The 16,656-nt window shown below is 52.0% G+C and overlaps 1 protein-coding gene across 2 annotated transcripts in view; it reads right to left on the reverse strand.

Moving 5' to 3' along the window:
* The window catches only part of STX1B (syntaxin 1B), a 41,969-nt gene that overhangs the window by 5,998 nt on the left and 19,315 nt on the right, over positions 1-16,656 (reverse strand). The window contains exons 2-9 of one of the 2 annotated variants that reach the window (XM_044303720.1): positions 3,425-3,499; positions 2,917-3,016; positions 1,888-1,962; positions 1,723-1,796; positions 1,356-1,464; positions 1,178-1,251; positions 854-991; positions 662-772 (exon numbers count right to left, since the gene is read on the reverse strand). In XM_044303720.1, coding sequence (XP_044159655.1) covers positions 662-772; positions 854-991; positions 1,178-1,251; positions 1,356-1,464; positions 1,723-1,796; positions 1,888-1,962; positions 2,917-3,016; positions 3,425-3,499 — 756 coding nt within the window. Of the gene's footprint in view, positions 1-383; positions 773-853; positions 992-1,177; positions 1,252-1,355; positions 1,465-1,722; positions 1,797-1,887; positions 1,963-2,916; positions 3,017-3,424; positions 3,500-16,656 lie in introns of those variants that run through there. The other variant, XM_044303718.1, reaches the window with a different exon arrangement.

The following is a 16,656-nucleotide window of genomic DNA, read 5'->3' on the forward strand; positions in this document are numbered from 1 at the left end:
AGAGAGAGGTGAGACAGCGAAGAGAGAGGTGAGACAGCGAAGAGAGAGGTGAGACAGCGAAGAGAGAGGTGAGACAGCGAAGAGAGAGGTGAGACAGCGAAGAGAGAGGTGAGACAGCGAAGAGAGAGGTGAGACAGTGAGGAGAGAGGTGAGACAGCAAAGAGAGAGGTGAGATAGAGAGGAGAGACAGCGAGGAGAGAGGTGAGATAGAGAGGAGAGAGGTGAGATAGAGAGGAGAGAGGTGAGATAGAGAGGAGAGAGGTGAGATAGAGAGGAGAGAGGTGAGATAGAGAGGAGAGAGGTGAGATAGAGAGGAGAGAGGTGAGATAGAGAGGAGAGAGGTGAGATAGAGAGGAGAGAGGTGAGATAGAGAGGAGAGAGGTGAGACAGCGAGGAGAGAGGTGAGACAGCGAGGAGAGAGGTGAGACAGTGAGGAGAGATATGAGACAGCAGGGATGATGGAGGGAGAGAAGAGAGAGAAGAAATTGTCAGCCGTGTTACAAGGACAGAGACAATGCAGACTGGTCACACACACATGCCATCAGTCCGCCCTGCGCTGCAGTCCACTCTGTATGTTATACAGTATATTACGTCCTGCTGTGGTCCTCGCTCTTCTACCAGTCCGTCCAGTGCCCTCCCTACGGGTCCGGTTGGTACTCACCCTTCGTGCTTTGCTCTGATATTTCACAGCTTTCTTGGTATCAGACACTGCCCGCTCCACATAGTCCACCGAGTGCTCCACATTATACTCGATGCGATCTATCATCTCCCCCTGCGAATCGACAAACATGGCTCACTTGGAGTCCACCATGCTTCGTCAGGCCCTGGCGTGCTCATGGGCCGAGCCCCTCACCTGACTCTCCACCAGCATAGCCATGTCTACAAACATGTCGTGGAGCTCCCGGATGCTGGTCTCCAACTTGATGATCTCATTGTGTCGCGTCTCAATCTCGTTCAGGGCTTGTTTGGTCATCTGAGAGTCCATCTTGATCTGCAGGCAGGAGACGGTTGTCAGTTGTCAGGCACAGGGTTGGATTTTGTGCTCATTTTTATTCTTATTTTGGGTGTGGATACGTGTAGGTGGTTTGCGTAGCGTTCTGTCATTTAGTCAATGATTGACCGGCTGCGTGCTCCACCTATACATTTCCACACAACTTCCCCCCCACCCATTACATACGTCATCTGTGAATATGGCCAGCTTCCCGCTCTCCAACATGTCTTCCAGCTCCTCGTTGGTTGTGGTTCTGCCGGCTGCCAGAGGAATTAAAAAAGACGGTCAAGATCCAGCAATATTTCCTCGCACATGAGGGCCCCCCCCCCCACGTATATTGTGTCCGCCCCTCTGGAATACGTACTGATCTCCAGCTGTCTCTGGATACGGTCCTTGCAGCGGTCTCTGTACTTAGATTGCGTTGCATTGTATTCTGTCATCACCTCCACAAATTTACGGGACAGAGTGGAATGCTGGGAAGGAGACGTTAAAAGAATGAGACCCGGACGACCGGACAGGAGATACGGCAGACCAGTGAAACGCGCGGGCACTCAAGGGAGATGAGGACTACAGCAGAGAGCCTATAGTCTGCCATACAATGCTTTGGCTACACTACATATGGTCCTATCAAGAGTCCTGTGATAAGGGGCTGCCCAACCAGAAATGAATCCACCTCACAGCCCGGGAACTAAGCGCGTCACACCCACAGCCCCGCTCCTCCGAGCCCCCACCTGTGTTTTCCGGATTCGCAGGTCGGCTGAGGAGCGGTTCAGTCCTTCTTCCTGCTCGATGCTCTGCTCAATGGCTGCAAGGAACGGGGGAGATAAGGTGAGAGGCGGCACTCGTAGCTGCCACAGGCTGTGACTATGGGGTCAGGAGATGGTCAGAGAACCCACCTTTCAACTTGGAGCGCACTTTGTTGGCCGTTTTCTTGATGTCGGCCGTCAGATCCTCCAGTTCTTGCTTGGTTTCTGGAGAACGGAAACAAAGAGGAGGAAGGTAACACCCCGCCGTATCCAGCCAGCGCCATACTGTATCTAAAACACATCACCCACTGCGCAGCTTGGTGTTTCAGTTACTGATTTCAAAATCTCTGCTTGCTGTTAATGAAGCCAAGATCCCATTCAGACCTAAAACTTCTGAGGCTTTGTTGCAGTGTATCTAGTCTAAACAATCCTCTGCTGGACTCTGATATATGTTACCCATACTGATACACTGTAACAAACCGTCAGGACAGGAGGGAGATTTGTGCTGCTGATGGGTTACAGAGGATGAGAGAAGATCTGATACCGATGACTTCTACTCAGGATAGGTCATCCTTATCACATCAGCGGGGGTCCGAGTCGCGGCCCCCCTGCCGATCAGCTGTTTCGGGAGCCGCTGCGCTCACCGGAGCTGTGGTGAGAGATGCAGGCTCCTGGCAGATTTCCAAAGACAGCGCCGTACATGGTGTAGTGGCAGTGCTTGGTATTGCAGCTCAGCTCCATTGACTTGAATCATAGGTCATGTGACGATGAACAGTGATGTCACTGGCCTAGAAAGAGGTGGGGGCCCCTACAGATCTCGTACTGATGACCTTTCCAGAGGATAAGTCATAAATATCTTTGCCCGGATGACCCCTTTAAGGCTCCGTCAACGAGTCTTACTTAGTCCTGGGCTTAGTTATCCAGTCTCTGTGCTCACGACAACACTTCCAGTCCTGGCAGCACAGTGCTATCATAGGGCTGGGCCTCATCACTAAAATCCAGCTTTTGTAATTCTACCTTGAGTTGGGAACAGATCGGAGGGTCACAGTGACACAGGGCCAGGAAGTGTTGTCATAGGGACACAGCAGGTTGTCCTTAATCCAATGATTTGGATGGGATTCTGGGGAATGTTGCAGCCTGTCCCTTTAATTCTCCCACAATCCTCCTCCTGCCACTTACTCTCGTCAGGGTTGGGTGCCGCCAAGATGGCGCTATGCTGTTTCTTGACTTGTTCCACATCCTCTGAGAGCTTCTCGATGCATCCTCGGATCTCCTCCACCTGCGGAGAGAAGACTCCATGCATCAGTGCCAGGGACACTAACGGGAGAGACTTCAGGGAGCGGCGCGGCTTTATTTACTCCGCTGAAACAGTAATTACTTAAATCTGTCATGTGGCCGGCGGCGACTTCCCAGCTCCGGGAGCGTGGATGTCGACACAGACGAAGGAGCTGATTACTCTGCGCACTGATTAGGAGGAAACCACTGGGGGGGATCATACGCTCCACGGAAAACCGCCATAGTTCTGTGTGACGGGAAGGTCTACAGCCTCGTTCACACATGAAGGTGCAGGACACAAGGGCTTTATGGCAGATTCACAGGACTGCGTCTGAATGGACCTAAAATGGCAGTCACGGTAACGTGGGGGAACACGCACTGACGCCCGCTTCATGTCAGGTACGGAGCTCACCTGCTCGAAGAATTCATCCATGAAGTGGTCCCGGTCCACGTGTACGATCTCCTCATCGTCATCGCTGTCTTTAGCCTGTGAGGAAGACAGAGAGAGTCAGGAGGGAGTCGTCACTGTCACAGCACCACGAGCAGACATGGCCGCCGTAACGCAAAATGGAGCACAGTGCATTATACGTGGTACAGTGTCTCAGTAGTGCAGCCTCAGGCTCAGGGTACAAAATGGGACACACACAGGAGGTAACGTCTCAGTAGTGCAGCCTCAGGGTCAGCGTACAAAAAGGGACACACACAGGGGGCAGCGTCTCAGTAGTGCAGCCACAGGGTCAGCGTACAAAAGGGGACACACACAGGGGGCAGCGTCTCAGTAGTGCAGCCTCAGGGTACAAAATGGGACACACACAGGAGGTAACGTCTCAGTAGTGCAGCCTCAGGGTCAGCGTACAAAAGGGGACACACACAGGGGGCAGCATCTCAGTAGTGCAGCCACAGGGTCAGCGTACAAAAGGGGACACACACAGGGGGCAGCGTCTCAGTAGTGCAGCCACAGGGTCAGCGTACAAAAGGGGACACACACAGGGGGCAGCGTCTCAGTAGTGCAGCCACAGGGTCAGCGTACAAAAGGGGACACACACAGGGGGCAGCGTCTCAGCAGTGCAGCCACAGGGTCAGCGTACAAAAAGGGACACACACAGGGGGCAGCGTCTCAGTAGTGCAGCCACAGGGTCAGCGTACAAAAAGGGACACACACAGGGTGCAGCGTCTCAGTAGTGTAGCCTCAGGGTCAGCGTACAAAAGGGGACACACACAGGTGGCAGCGTCTCAGTAGTGCAGCCACAGGGTCAGCGTACAAAAGGGGACACACATAGGGGGCAGCGTCTCAGTAGTGTAGCCTCAGGGTCAGCGTACAAAAGGGGACACACACACAGGAGGCAGCGTCTCAGTAGTGTAGCCTCAGGGTCAGCGTACAAAAGGGGACACACATAGGGGGCAGCGTCTCAGTAGTGTAGCCTCAGGGTCAGCGTACAAAAGGGGACACACACACAGGAGGCAGCGTCTCAGTAGTGTAGCCTCAGGGTCAGCGTACAAAAGGGGACACACACAGGGGGCAGCGTCTCAGCAGTGCAGCCACAGGGTCAGCGTACAAAAAGGGACACACACAGGGGGCAGCGTCTCAGTAGTGCAGCCACAGGGTCAGCGTACAAAAAGGGACACACACAGGGTGCAGCGTCTCAGTAGTGTAGCCTCAGGGTCAGCGTACAAAAGGGGACACACACAGGAGGCAGCGTCTCAGTAGTGCAGCCACAGGGTCAGCGTACAAAAGGGGACACACATAGGGGGCAGCGTCTCAGTAGTGTAGCCTCAGGGTCAGCGTACAAAAGGGGACATACACAGGGGGCAGCGTCTCAGTAGTGTAGCCTCAGGGTCAGCGTACAAAAGGGGACACACACAGGAGGCAGCGTCTCAGTAGTGTAGCCTCAGGGTCAGCGTACAAAAGGGGACACACATAGGGGGCAGCGTCTCAGTAGTGTAGCCTCAGGGTCAGCGTACAAAAGGGGACACACACACAGGAGGCAGCGTCTCAGTAGTGCAGCCACAGGGTCAGCGTACAAAAGGGGACACACACAGGGGTCAGCGTCTCAGTAGTGTAGCCTCAGGGTCAGCGTACAAAAAGGGACACACGCAGGGGGCAGCGTCTCAGTATCTGCGTACAAAAGGGGACACACACAGGGGGCAGCGTCTCAGTAGTGTAGCCTCAGGGTCAGCGTACAAAAGGGGACACACACAGGGGGCAGCGTCTCAGTAGTGCAGCCTCAGGGTCAGCATACAAAAAGGGGACACACACAGGGGGCAGCGTCTCAGTAGTGTAGCCTCAGGGTCAGCGTACAAAAGGGGACACACACAGGGGGCAGCGTCTCAGTAGTGCAGCCTCAGGGTCAGCGTACAAAAGGGGACACACACAGGGGGCAGCGTCTCAGTAGTGTAGCCTCAGGGTCAGCGTACAAAAGGGGACATACACAGGGGGCAGCGTCTCAGTAGTGTAGCCTCAGGGTCAGCGTACAAAAGGGGACACACACGGGGGGCAGCATCTCAGTAGTGCAGCCTCAGGGTCAGCGTACAAAAGGTCACAGAATTATTCACGGGACAGAAGGGTTTGAGCACTTTAGGGTGCATTCACACGTCTGTGAGTGTTTTGCGGTCCGCACATGGCCGGCCCTATGATAGAAATGCCTATTTTTGTCTGCGATTGCAGGCAAGAATAAGACATGTTCTATCTTTTTTGCATGGCCGCGGAATAGAAGTACGGATGCGGACAGCACAGCAACAAAAACAATCGTACCACACGAGGAATTTTTGTGGTGCCCGCTGTACAGGAGACTGACACAGCTGATGCATGCAATCATAGGGGCCTAAAGGACACTCTTCTGGCCCCTGTAGGCTGAATAGGGCCCCATGGCTATGTTAGGCTTCTGAGCTTTCCTGGCACATACAGTGAATGTTCTTCCACACGCAGTGTGAACACGGCTTTATATTACTGCAAAATGGCTCCTTGCAGCCTGAGAGAAGGCCTGGTTGCCCACAGCAACCAATCAGATTCCAGCTTTCATTCCTACATAGCAGGTTAGAGGCTGAGAGCTGCGTCCTGATTGGCTGATTCCTCCCCTTCTCGTCTACCACTGTCCTGTCACTTACCTCCTGCCCCCCATCTCCTCTGTCCTGTGAAGTCTGAGGTAAAAGCCTCGCAGGCAATCAATATTTTATCGTCAGCCATTACCCGGGAGCTTCAGGGGTGTCAGGCCTTCCACAAAATGGCTGCTGGCCATAAGATAGGTGCGTCATCTGCCTTAGTATGCGGTAATTAATATACCGGAATATATCTGATTCTGGGAAAGCTGGGTTATAGGAATCCAATGGCGGCCCGGTCTAGTGATTAGTGTGAAGCTAGCTACTAAACTGAACTGTCATGGGGGCCCGGGAAAGCTGGGTAATGGCAGCCATATTGGTAGTCACCCAGCTTTTCTACAGTTCTTAATGGTAAACCTGGACTCCATAATCACTACTACTCATAGGGGCGGCGGCGGATGGGAGTGGTGGTCGATTATCACGTCGGTTACGGTGCATCATCCACTGGGCAGATGCAGACATACAGTGAGAAGCAAAGGGTTAAAAGGCGGGGGCAGGGAGGTATATTTAGTAGCTGATCCGTGGCAGGACAGAGGCTGACAAGGTCACGGAGGCAGCGTGTAACACAAGCTTCAGAGCAGGCGGCAACACGGAGACAGGACGGCCGCCAGGGGACAACATGACGCCTGACACCACGATAAATAATACCGCACCGCACTATTATCCCAAAAATCACAAAGCTACACTCAGCCCATGTCCCAGGAATGTAATACCACCGGCCGCCTGCAGGTGTCAGTGACAATCAGCAATACAGAACCACAGGCGCGCGACTAGTGATGAACGGCAGGGGCAATATTCAAATTCACAATATTTTGTGAATTTTTGGTAGAATATTCGCGAATTCGAGATTATTTTCTTGATCGCGAAAAATCGTCAATGTAATATTAGCGTAATGCGCGCAAAATACAGGCGTGGGTCATTATAGCTACATTTTTCAAGCTGCTAGAAGCTTCCTGAGACTGGAGAACATGGTCGGCACGGCAGAACGTTACGATATATTCGCGATTGTGCAAATCGGCACTAATGATGCACATGTTTATGCACAATACGTGCAACTTCACATTTTATAAGGTCTGAGTAGATATTAGTGATTGATGCAGTAAGTATTGTTGCGACATCACAGCGCTATGTCTGTAGCATCTATGTATGGACAGCAGAGAAACAGTAATCCCTATCACACTGCCTAACACCCTGCACTGGAACCAGCTCCACTATATCAGGATATAACCTGCACTGAGTATCTCCCCCTAACTATCTGTATTATATATATCAGCTAACTAACTAACTAATGTAATTGGATAAGGAATAGGATCCAGATGAAGCACAGAGCTCAGCAATGACTGCAGGAAATGGCTGCTGGGGAGGGTCTTATATAGTAAGGGGGAGGGGCAGCTTTCCTATTGGTTGCTAGGGATGTTGCTAAGCTCTGACAAAGATATTGCAGCCTTCTCATTGGCCCACAAGCAAGAAGGGAGGTTACTGATACTATATTCTAAATATTCGCGAATTCTCAAAGTGCCGATATTTGCGATTAATATTCGCTATTCGAATATTCGCACTCAACACTAGTCATTAGCCGCCGCACTGTATAAAGGTAGCGCTGTGCAGTATGCTTCCCCACAGGTAGCGCTGAGCAGTATGCCGCCCACAGGTAGTGCTGTGCAGTATGCTCCCCCACAGGTAGCGCTGTGCAGTATGCTCTCCCACAGGTAGCGCTGTGCAGCCTGCTTCCCCACAGGTAGCGATGTGCAGTATGCTTCCCCACAGGTAGCGATGTGCAGTATGCTTCCCCACAGGTAGCGATGTGCAGTATGCTTCCCCACAGGTAGTGCTGTGCAGTATGCTCCCCCACAGGTAGTGCTGTGCAGTATGCTCCCCCACAGGTAGCGCTGTGCAGTATGCTCCCCCACAGGTAGCGCTGTGCAGTATGCTCCCCCACAGGTAGCGCTGTGCAGTATGCTCCCCCACAGGTAGCGCTGTGCAGTATGCTCCCCCACAGGTAGCGCTGTGCAGTATGCTCCCCCACAGGTAGCGCTGTGCAGTATGCTCCCCCACAGGTAGCGCTGTGCAGTATGCTCCCCCACAGGTAGCGCTGTGCAGTATGCTCCCCCACAGGTAGCTCTGTGCAGTATGCTCCCCCACAGGTAGTGCTGAGCAGTATGCTTCCCCACAGGTAGCGATGTGCAGTATGCTTCCCCACAGGTAGCGCTGTGCAGTATGCTCCCCCACAGGTAGTGCTGAGCAGTATGCTTCCCCACAGGTAGCGATGTGCCGTATGCTCCCCCACAGGTAGCGCTGTGCAGTATGCTTCCCCACAGGTAGCGCTGTGCAGTATGCTCCCCACAGGCAGCGCTGTGCAGTATGCTCCCCCACAGGCAGTGCTGTGCAGTATGCTCCCCCACAGGTAGCGCTGTGCAGTATGCTCCCCACAGGCAGCGCTGTGCAGTATGCTCCCCCACAGGTAGCGCTGTGCAGTATGCTCCCCCACAGGTAGCTCTGTGCAGTATGCTCCCCCACAGGTAGCGCTGTGCAGTATGCTCCCCCACAGGCAGCGCTGTGCAGTATGCTCCCCCACAGGTAGCGCTGTGCAGTATGCTTCCCCACAGGTAGTGCTGTGCAGTATGCTCCCCCACAGGTAGTGCTGTGCAGTATGCTCCCCCACAGGTAGCGCTGTGCAGTATGATCCCCCACATGTAGTGCTGTGCAGTATGCTCCCCCACAGGTAGTGCTGTGCAGTATGCTCCCTCACAGGCAGCACAGTATGGTCCATCACAGGTAGTGCTCCGCAGTATGCTCCCCCACAGGCATCACTGCACAGTATGGTACACCACAGGTAGTGCTGTGCAGTATGCTCTCCCACCCCCACAGGTAGCGCTGTGCAGTATGCTTCCCCACCCCCACAGGTAGCGCTCCACAGTATGCTCCCCTACAAGTAGTGCTGTGCAGTATGCTCCCCCACAGGTGGTGCTGTGCAGTATGCTCCCTCACAGGCAGCACTGCGCAGTATGCTCCCCCACAGGTAGTGCTGAGCAGTATGCTCCCCCACAGGCAGCGCTCCACAGTATGCTCCCCCACAGGTAGAGCTGTGCAGTATGCTCCCCCACAGGTAGTGTTGTGCAGTATGCTCTCCGACAGACAGCGTTGCGCAGTATGCTCTCTGACAGACAGCGTTGCAACGTATGCTCCGCGCACAGGTAGTGCTGTGCAGTATGCTCCCCCACAGGTGGTGCTGTGCAGTATGCTCCCTCACAGGCAGCACTGCGCAGTATGCTCCCCCACAGACAGCGTTGCAACGTATGCTCCGCCACAGATAGTGCTGTGCAGTATGCTCCCCCACAGTCAGCGTTGCGCAGTATGCTCCCCCACAGGCAGCATTGCGCAGTATGCTCTCCGACAGACAGCGTTGCGCAGTATGCTCTCTGACAGACAGCGTTGCAACGTATGCTCCGCGCACAGGTAGTGCTGTGCAGTATGCTCCCCCACAGGTAGTGCTGTCCAGTATGCTCCCCCACAGGTAGTGTTGTGCAATATGCTCCCCCACAGGTAGTGCTGTGCAGTATGCTCCCCCTCCCCCACAGGCAGCGTTGCACAGTATGCTCTCCGACAGACAGCGTTGCAACGTATGCTCCACCACAGGTAGTGCTGTGCAGTATGCTCCCCCACAGGCAGCAGTATGTGCTGCGCGGTATGTTCCCCCACAGGTAGTGCTGCACCAATTGCTCCCCCACAGGGAACACACAGGACTGGGATGAGGGGTATGTGGACATCTAGTGTGTCACTGTGCGGTGGGTGGCCATGATGGGTGCCGTAGGGCCGCTGTTATTAGGAGGGGTGGTCAGGTGCATCCACTTGGGACGTATTTCGGTGCAGAAAATCAGGGTGAGCTCCACTGCGGATCTGCTGCAGCTTTTACCCTGAGCCCTACAGAAGGTGAAGTCGGGACACGGGTTATCGTGAGAATTTCCACTGCGTTTGGATGAGAACTACTTTAACATCTCACCCGCTCTGCATCCTGTCCGCCATGTGTGGTCGTTGTACCCGTGCTCTGCCAGAGGGTAGGCAGACAGTGAATTATGCGCCATTTTAATGACAGGGCCCTTTAATAATTCAGCAGCTGCCAGTTCAGTCCCTGGGACTGTGGAGAGATAACGAGGGATTTAATTAGTGAGATTAGAAAGCGGAATGATACGCGGCGGTATTCATATTCTCGGGGCAATCACCGCCCCCCCACAAGACGGGGGGACGAGGACACGAAAAGCTGCTTTATGGCTGAAGGTGGAGAATCAGTGCAGCGTATCTACGGCGTCAGGTCGCGTAGCCTGTAATCAGAGTGAGCGATGGGAGGGGAAGGAACAAAGCCTCGGCGGGAGTCCGGCCATTATACTTGTGCGTACTCCGACTCATTCACAGCTCACGCCAAAGCATGTGACTCACCGAACCCAGAAACGTCAGGCCCGAAAACCAATCCTCAGCCCCCCCCCCCATCCGCCATTCATCTCACTCATTTACCCAGCAGAGGAACCAAGTTCGCCTGACCCTCAGTGATATCACCGGGGCCCGACCATCAGCAGATAACGATTTCTGATTATCTACCGCTCTTTATAATAACCAAGTGATGTTAGAGACGTACAACCAGCCAGCGATGATATCATCTTACAAATATGTGTAAGTCTAAGCAAGATGTATCTAATCCTACTCTGTGTGATACTGTCTGCTGATCTGGGTATCTAATTCTATGAGGTGTGATACACTCTGATCTATTATGCTTATGGCATGTGTCCTCTAGCACAGTGGTTGGCATCTATCGCGAGGACATGTGGCGCTCATAAAGCTCCTCGTGTTTTATATTCCTTCCTGGGAAGTTTCACCTCATAAACTCCTGAAGGAGAAATAACTGGACCTGTGAGGAAACTAGCGGTGAGGGAGTGAGAGGCCCTGAATACAGTCCACAGCCGGGAGGAGCACAGTCCACAGCCGAGAAGAGTACAGTCCACAGCCGAGAAGAGTACAGTCCACAGCCGAGAAGAGTACAGTCCACAGCCGAGAAGAGCACAGTCCACAGCCGAGAAGAGCACAGTGCAGAGCCTGGAGGAGCACAGTGCACAGCCTGGAGGAACACAGTGCACAGCCTGGAGGAACACAGTGCACAGCCTGGAGGAACACAGTGCACAGCCTGGAGGAGCACAGTGCACAGCCTGGAGGAGCACAGTGCACAGCCTGGAGGAGCACAGTGCACAGCCTGGAGGAGCACAGTGCACAGCCTGGAGGAGCACAGTGCACAGCCTGGAGGAACACAGTGCACAGCCTGGAGGAGCACAGTGCACAGCCTGGAGGAGCACAGTGCACAGCCTGGAGGAGCACAGTGCACAGCCTGGAGGAGCACAGTGCACAGCCTGGAGGAGCACAGTGCACAGCCTGGAGGAGCACATTCCACAGCCGGGGAGAGTACAGCCCACAGCCGGGAGGAGAACAGTTCACAGCCTGGAGGAGCACAGTCCACAGCCGGGAAGAGTACAGACCACAGCCGGGAGGAGCACAGTGCACAGCCTGGAGGACCACAGTCCACAGCCGGGAGGAGCACAGTGCACAGCCTGGAGGAGCACAGTGCACAGCCTGGAGGAGCACAGTGCACAGCCTGGAGGAGCACAGTGCACAGCCGGGAAGAGTACAGACCACAGCCTGGAGGAGCACAGTGCACAGCCTGGAGGACCACAGTCCACAGCAGGGAGAAGCACAGTGCACAGCCTGGAGGAGCACAGTGCACAGCCTGGAGGAGCACAGTGCACAGCCTGGAGGAGCACAGTCCACAGCCGAGAAGAGTACAGACCACAGCTGGGAGGAGAACAGTCCACAGCCGAGAAGATTACAGATCACAGCTGGGAGGAGAACAGTCCACAGCTGAGAAGAGTACAGTCCAGAGCCGGGAGGAGTACAGACCACAGCCTGGAGGAGCACAGTGCACACCCGGGAGGAGCACAGTGCACAGCCGGGAGGAGCACAGTGCACAGCCGGGAGGAGCACAATGCACAGCTGGGAGGAGTACAGTCAAGAGCCGGGAGGAGTACAGACCACAGCCTGGAGGAGCACAGTCCAGAGCCGGGAGGAGTAACTCCACAGGCGGTAGGAGTACAGTCCATCTGGTTCACAGGTGGACTGTACTCCTGGCTTCTATGATGTTCAAGTCCTGGATTTTCTTTTCTATATACCTGACATTTAAGACGATGTCATACTGCCCTGGATCCTTTACAGTTGTAGCTCTGTATACGGCTTCTATTGGGCTGACTAGGGCGTGGACAGAGTCGCCTCCTAGTGGTTCACATGTATGTACTAACAAACTACATAAGAAGTATATCAGGAAGGTGTGCAACCACTGCCCGATCGCTGCATAGTCTGTCAGGTTAGCAGGTAGCCATAATGGAAGTGGCCACATGTGTCTGACCACTATCCAGTGATCAGCATGGGTGTTATGGAACCGACGAGCCAGGTTTCCATAAACACTAGTCTGTAATTGTAATGTAGAGTTTCTGGCCTGAGATAACTGCCCTGTAATACACACAAGAGGCGGTTGGGGTCGGGACATGCTCTCTGTAATATCTACTCTTTACATACTGTACAGACCACATTAGGCCTCTGGCTAGTAATAATCAGCCGGCACTTGCTTAAGACGCACATTACGCCCTGCGCCGAGTTGACTGTGATCGATGGAACGCTTCTCGTCGTGAGGAGTGCATTAGAAAACGTAAATATTTCATCAGTCTCCGGAGCCCCTGCTAATGGGTTATATTAACAAGAGCAAGGACGTCATGTATGAACTATATATGTCCTCCCAGCACAGCGACTACATCGTGACACCACAGATCCCGCCAGCGCTGCCTGATCCCATCATGATAATATCCAGACAGTAGATCCCTGTGCATACTGTGCTTTCTGTAAGTCTACAGACTCTTTGCCTTTCTCACATTTTCTTCTCTTGCTCATTGTGCTATAAGTTCCCCCATAATTCTGCCCTCAATCCTCCAGAATGAGAAAGTGAGAACAAAGAAAATCTCACACTGAAATAAGTCTTCGGCACCTTTACTCAGGACAGAAGTTTTCGGCTCCTTTACAAGGAGCAAGAGAAGAAAATGTGAGAAAGGCAAAGAGTCTGTAGACTTACAGAAAGCACAGTATGCACAGGGATCTACTGTCTGGATATTATCATGATGGGATCAGGCAGCTGTGGTGTCACGATGTAGTCGCTGTGCTGGGAGGACATATATAGTTCATACAGGATTCAGGTCTGGAGAAAGCTCAGGCCACTCCATTTGAGGTAACCCAGTCTCCAGCAGCCCTTCCCTAATGATGCGACTTCGATGAGCTGGCACATTGTCCTCCATGAAGATGACATTAGGCCTGTTGTAACGGAACGCCTGGCACCCCGACTGGGCACACTACCCTGACAGATGCTCCTAGCGCTTCCCGAAGGCTCCAAGCACTCCACCGGACACCATAACCACCACAGACCCCACAAACCACCGCAGCTTGGTTGGGGTCTCGCCGTCCTCCACCCACGCTGGACCCAAGACCGGGCTTCAGCTTCCAGTGGGTGAACCTCTCCTAAATCCATAGAGCAGGAACCAGGAACAAGCTCTTACAAGAGCTTATACTCAGGGGAGTATTGTGATATAGCAATCCCCAAGAGTGTAGTTATCGCATTCCCCAAACATGGGCCAAGACTTTATGAAGAGGTAAAGCAGGACTGTTTAATGAGCACAAAGGCATTTCTTATATACAGTTTTCCCCACAAGGATACCACCCCCATGGACCTTGTGAAGCACAGGACACAAAGTCACAACAGCCAATCAACACAGTATTGTACAATTAGACACTCCCAGCTAATGTATACAAACCCCCCTCTGCCTTTGATACAATTACAAAAATACAATGGGCATTGTCTGTGACGCAATCAACAAATACAATGGGCTCTGCCTCTGATACAATTACCAAACACAATTAACTTAATCACTCACAGGCAGAAAACACACATTTTCCCCAACTACAGAAAATACCCCAAAACACCACATATCCCCATAAAAGTTACATTCCCTGATAGTTTGTTCACCCAGATCGAGTCTATCAAAAAATCACCCAGATTGGTTCAGGAATTTCCTGGAAGTCTTATTTTTGCACCACCGTGCACATGGTCCCATGCCCAAAATAGTTCCATATACTCGACGGCAAAACACTGCTGGACAATTTAAGATGGCCGCCGCCACATGTTTGAATCTGTTCCAGTTAAATGTCCAAGGGGCAGAAACAGTGCCTTTAAAATCCAATATGCCCAATAGTCACAGGGCAAGAGGCTGGCAACTCCCAGTGACGAAGGTGCTTTCGTCACACCTGTGTTGTTCATGCAGAGGCACAATAACTGGATTACTGATGTTCTTCTAGTAGTATGGGCTTGTCACTGCACCATTCTCGCAGTGTAGGGCAGTTCTGTACTGACTAGATATACCTGCCCACACTGTAACCCCACCACCACCAAAGGCTGGTCTGGTGACCACAGTGGCTGATGCATAGCACTCTCCTTGACAGCCATCATTTCTGCTCATCGTGAATCGAATTCCATCAGTGGATAGCACTGAGGCTCCCTGGCCCATACAAGATGATGACGCCTGTGCCTGGTGGTGTGGTCAAGTACCCTTGCAGGTCGTCTAGCATGCAGACCACAGTGATGTAAATGGTTTTGAATGGTGTGACGTGACACTTGGGTGCCTCTCACTTCCCTTAAATGTGCCTGGAGTTGTGTGACATTCATCATCCGGTTACGCAGGGCATTGTTCACAATGAAGCGGTCATCAGTGTGGCATGTGGCCAAAGGATGTCCACTTCTCTGCCTTTCTGTGACTTTTTCGGTCTCTATATCTCTGTTACAACCTGCTGATGAAACTCTGTGACACTCTAAGCTCAGTGGCTGCTTCTGTCTGAGGACATCCTGCTTGAAGCCTCACAATGGCGAGGTACTGTTCATCAATTTTTAGGTGTCATCTTGGTCTCATGATGTCAAAAAGTGAACAGCATGATGAGGAGGACTGTTTAATACCAATTCTAATTGAAACAGGAAATGTATTGGGTGATTCATGGATCAAACACCTGTTGTGAATTTTGCCTTTAAGCTTCTTTCACCCACAAACCAAATATCCCAAACTTTTTGTGAGCAGTGTTTGTCCACCAGAAAGGGGTTGAATGCTTATGTCCAGGCCAAATTTTAGTTTTTCCTTTTTTTGTTAGCAAAAGTCCACAAAATAAGAAAATGTGAAAAAGTCTGAAAAGAATGTGAATAACCCAGCACTGTCTGATCCATCCTGATAATATCCAGTCAGTAGATCTCTGTACATTATATATCATATCCCAGCGCTGTCTGATCCGTCCTGATAATATCCAGTCAGTAGATCTCTGTACATTATATATCATATCCCAGCGCTGTCTGATCCGTCCTGATAATATCCAGTCAGTAGATCTCTGTACATTATATATCATATCCCAGCGCTGTCTGATCCGTCCTGATAATATCCAGTCAGTAGATCTCTGTACATTATATATCATATCCCAGCGCTGTCTGAACACGTCCTGATAATATCCAGTCAGTAGATCGCTGTACATTATATCATATCCCAGCGCTGTCTGATCCGTCCTGATAATATCCAGTCAGTAGATCTCTGTACATTATATATCATATCCCAGCACTGTCTGATCCGTCCTGATAATATCCAGTCAGTAGATCTCTGTACATTATATATCATATCCCAGCACTGTCTGATCCGTCCTGATAATATCCAGTCAGTAGATCTCTGTACATTATATATCATATCCCAGCGCTGTCTGATCCGTCCTGATAATATCCGGTAGTCGATCTCTGTACATTATAACAGATCTACCACTGCATTGATATTAACATGGGAATGACTTCCCTTTACACATGATAATAGTTATGTGATCTTGTGATTTTGGTGTGATCGTGACTACTTGTCCTGTCTACTACCAGATCTCCTTTTGTACGAGAGGATATAACACTGAACGATCACTTTTACACCGTCACAGATGATTTGACCAATGACAAATGAACAGATTTTGCTGCTGACTTTTTCACCGATAATCGCCCCATAAACAAGTTGTGTCTTCTATGAATGAGACCGATCAGAATAACAATGGGGACTGAAGACCCTGGGACACACGGAAGGCCAGACAGATGGACGACCTCTGCGCCTTTGTCTCTCGCTCTCCGGAGCCGCTCTCTCGTTCCTGCTTGTATCAGATCTGCATTCTGTCGGAGCGCTCTCCACCGTGTGCAATGCATCAGGGTGAGACTGACGGGAAATCCGAGCGTCAGGAGAGACAATCACACCAAATGATGTATGGGGAAAAACAATAGAAGAATCAGAGCAGACGGAGCCGACGTCAGGAGAAACGAAGGCAAATCAGCCACCGATGATGAGGGGCAGAGCGGAATAAAAATGGCGACGATGACACGAGAAGAGGAGCGCTCTCCACCACACCGTCCTGTGCTCA

Source organism: Bufo gargarizans, chromosome 8 (genome assembly GCF_014858855.1).
Source record: "Bufo gargarizans isolate SCDJY-AF-19 chromosome 8, ASM1485885v1, whole genome shotgun sequence".
In the NCBI taxonomy this organism is placed as follows: Eukaryota; Metazoa; Chordata; class Amphibia; order Anura; family Bufonidae; genus Bufo; species Bufo gargarizans.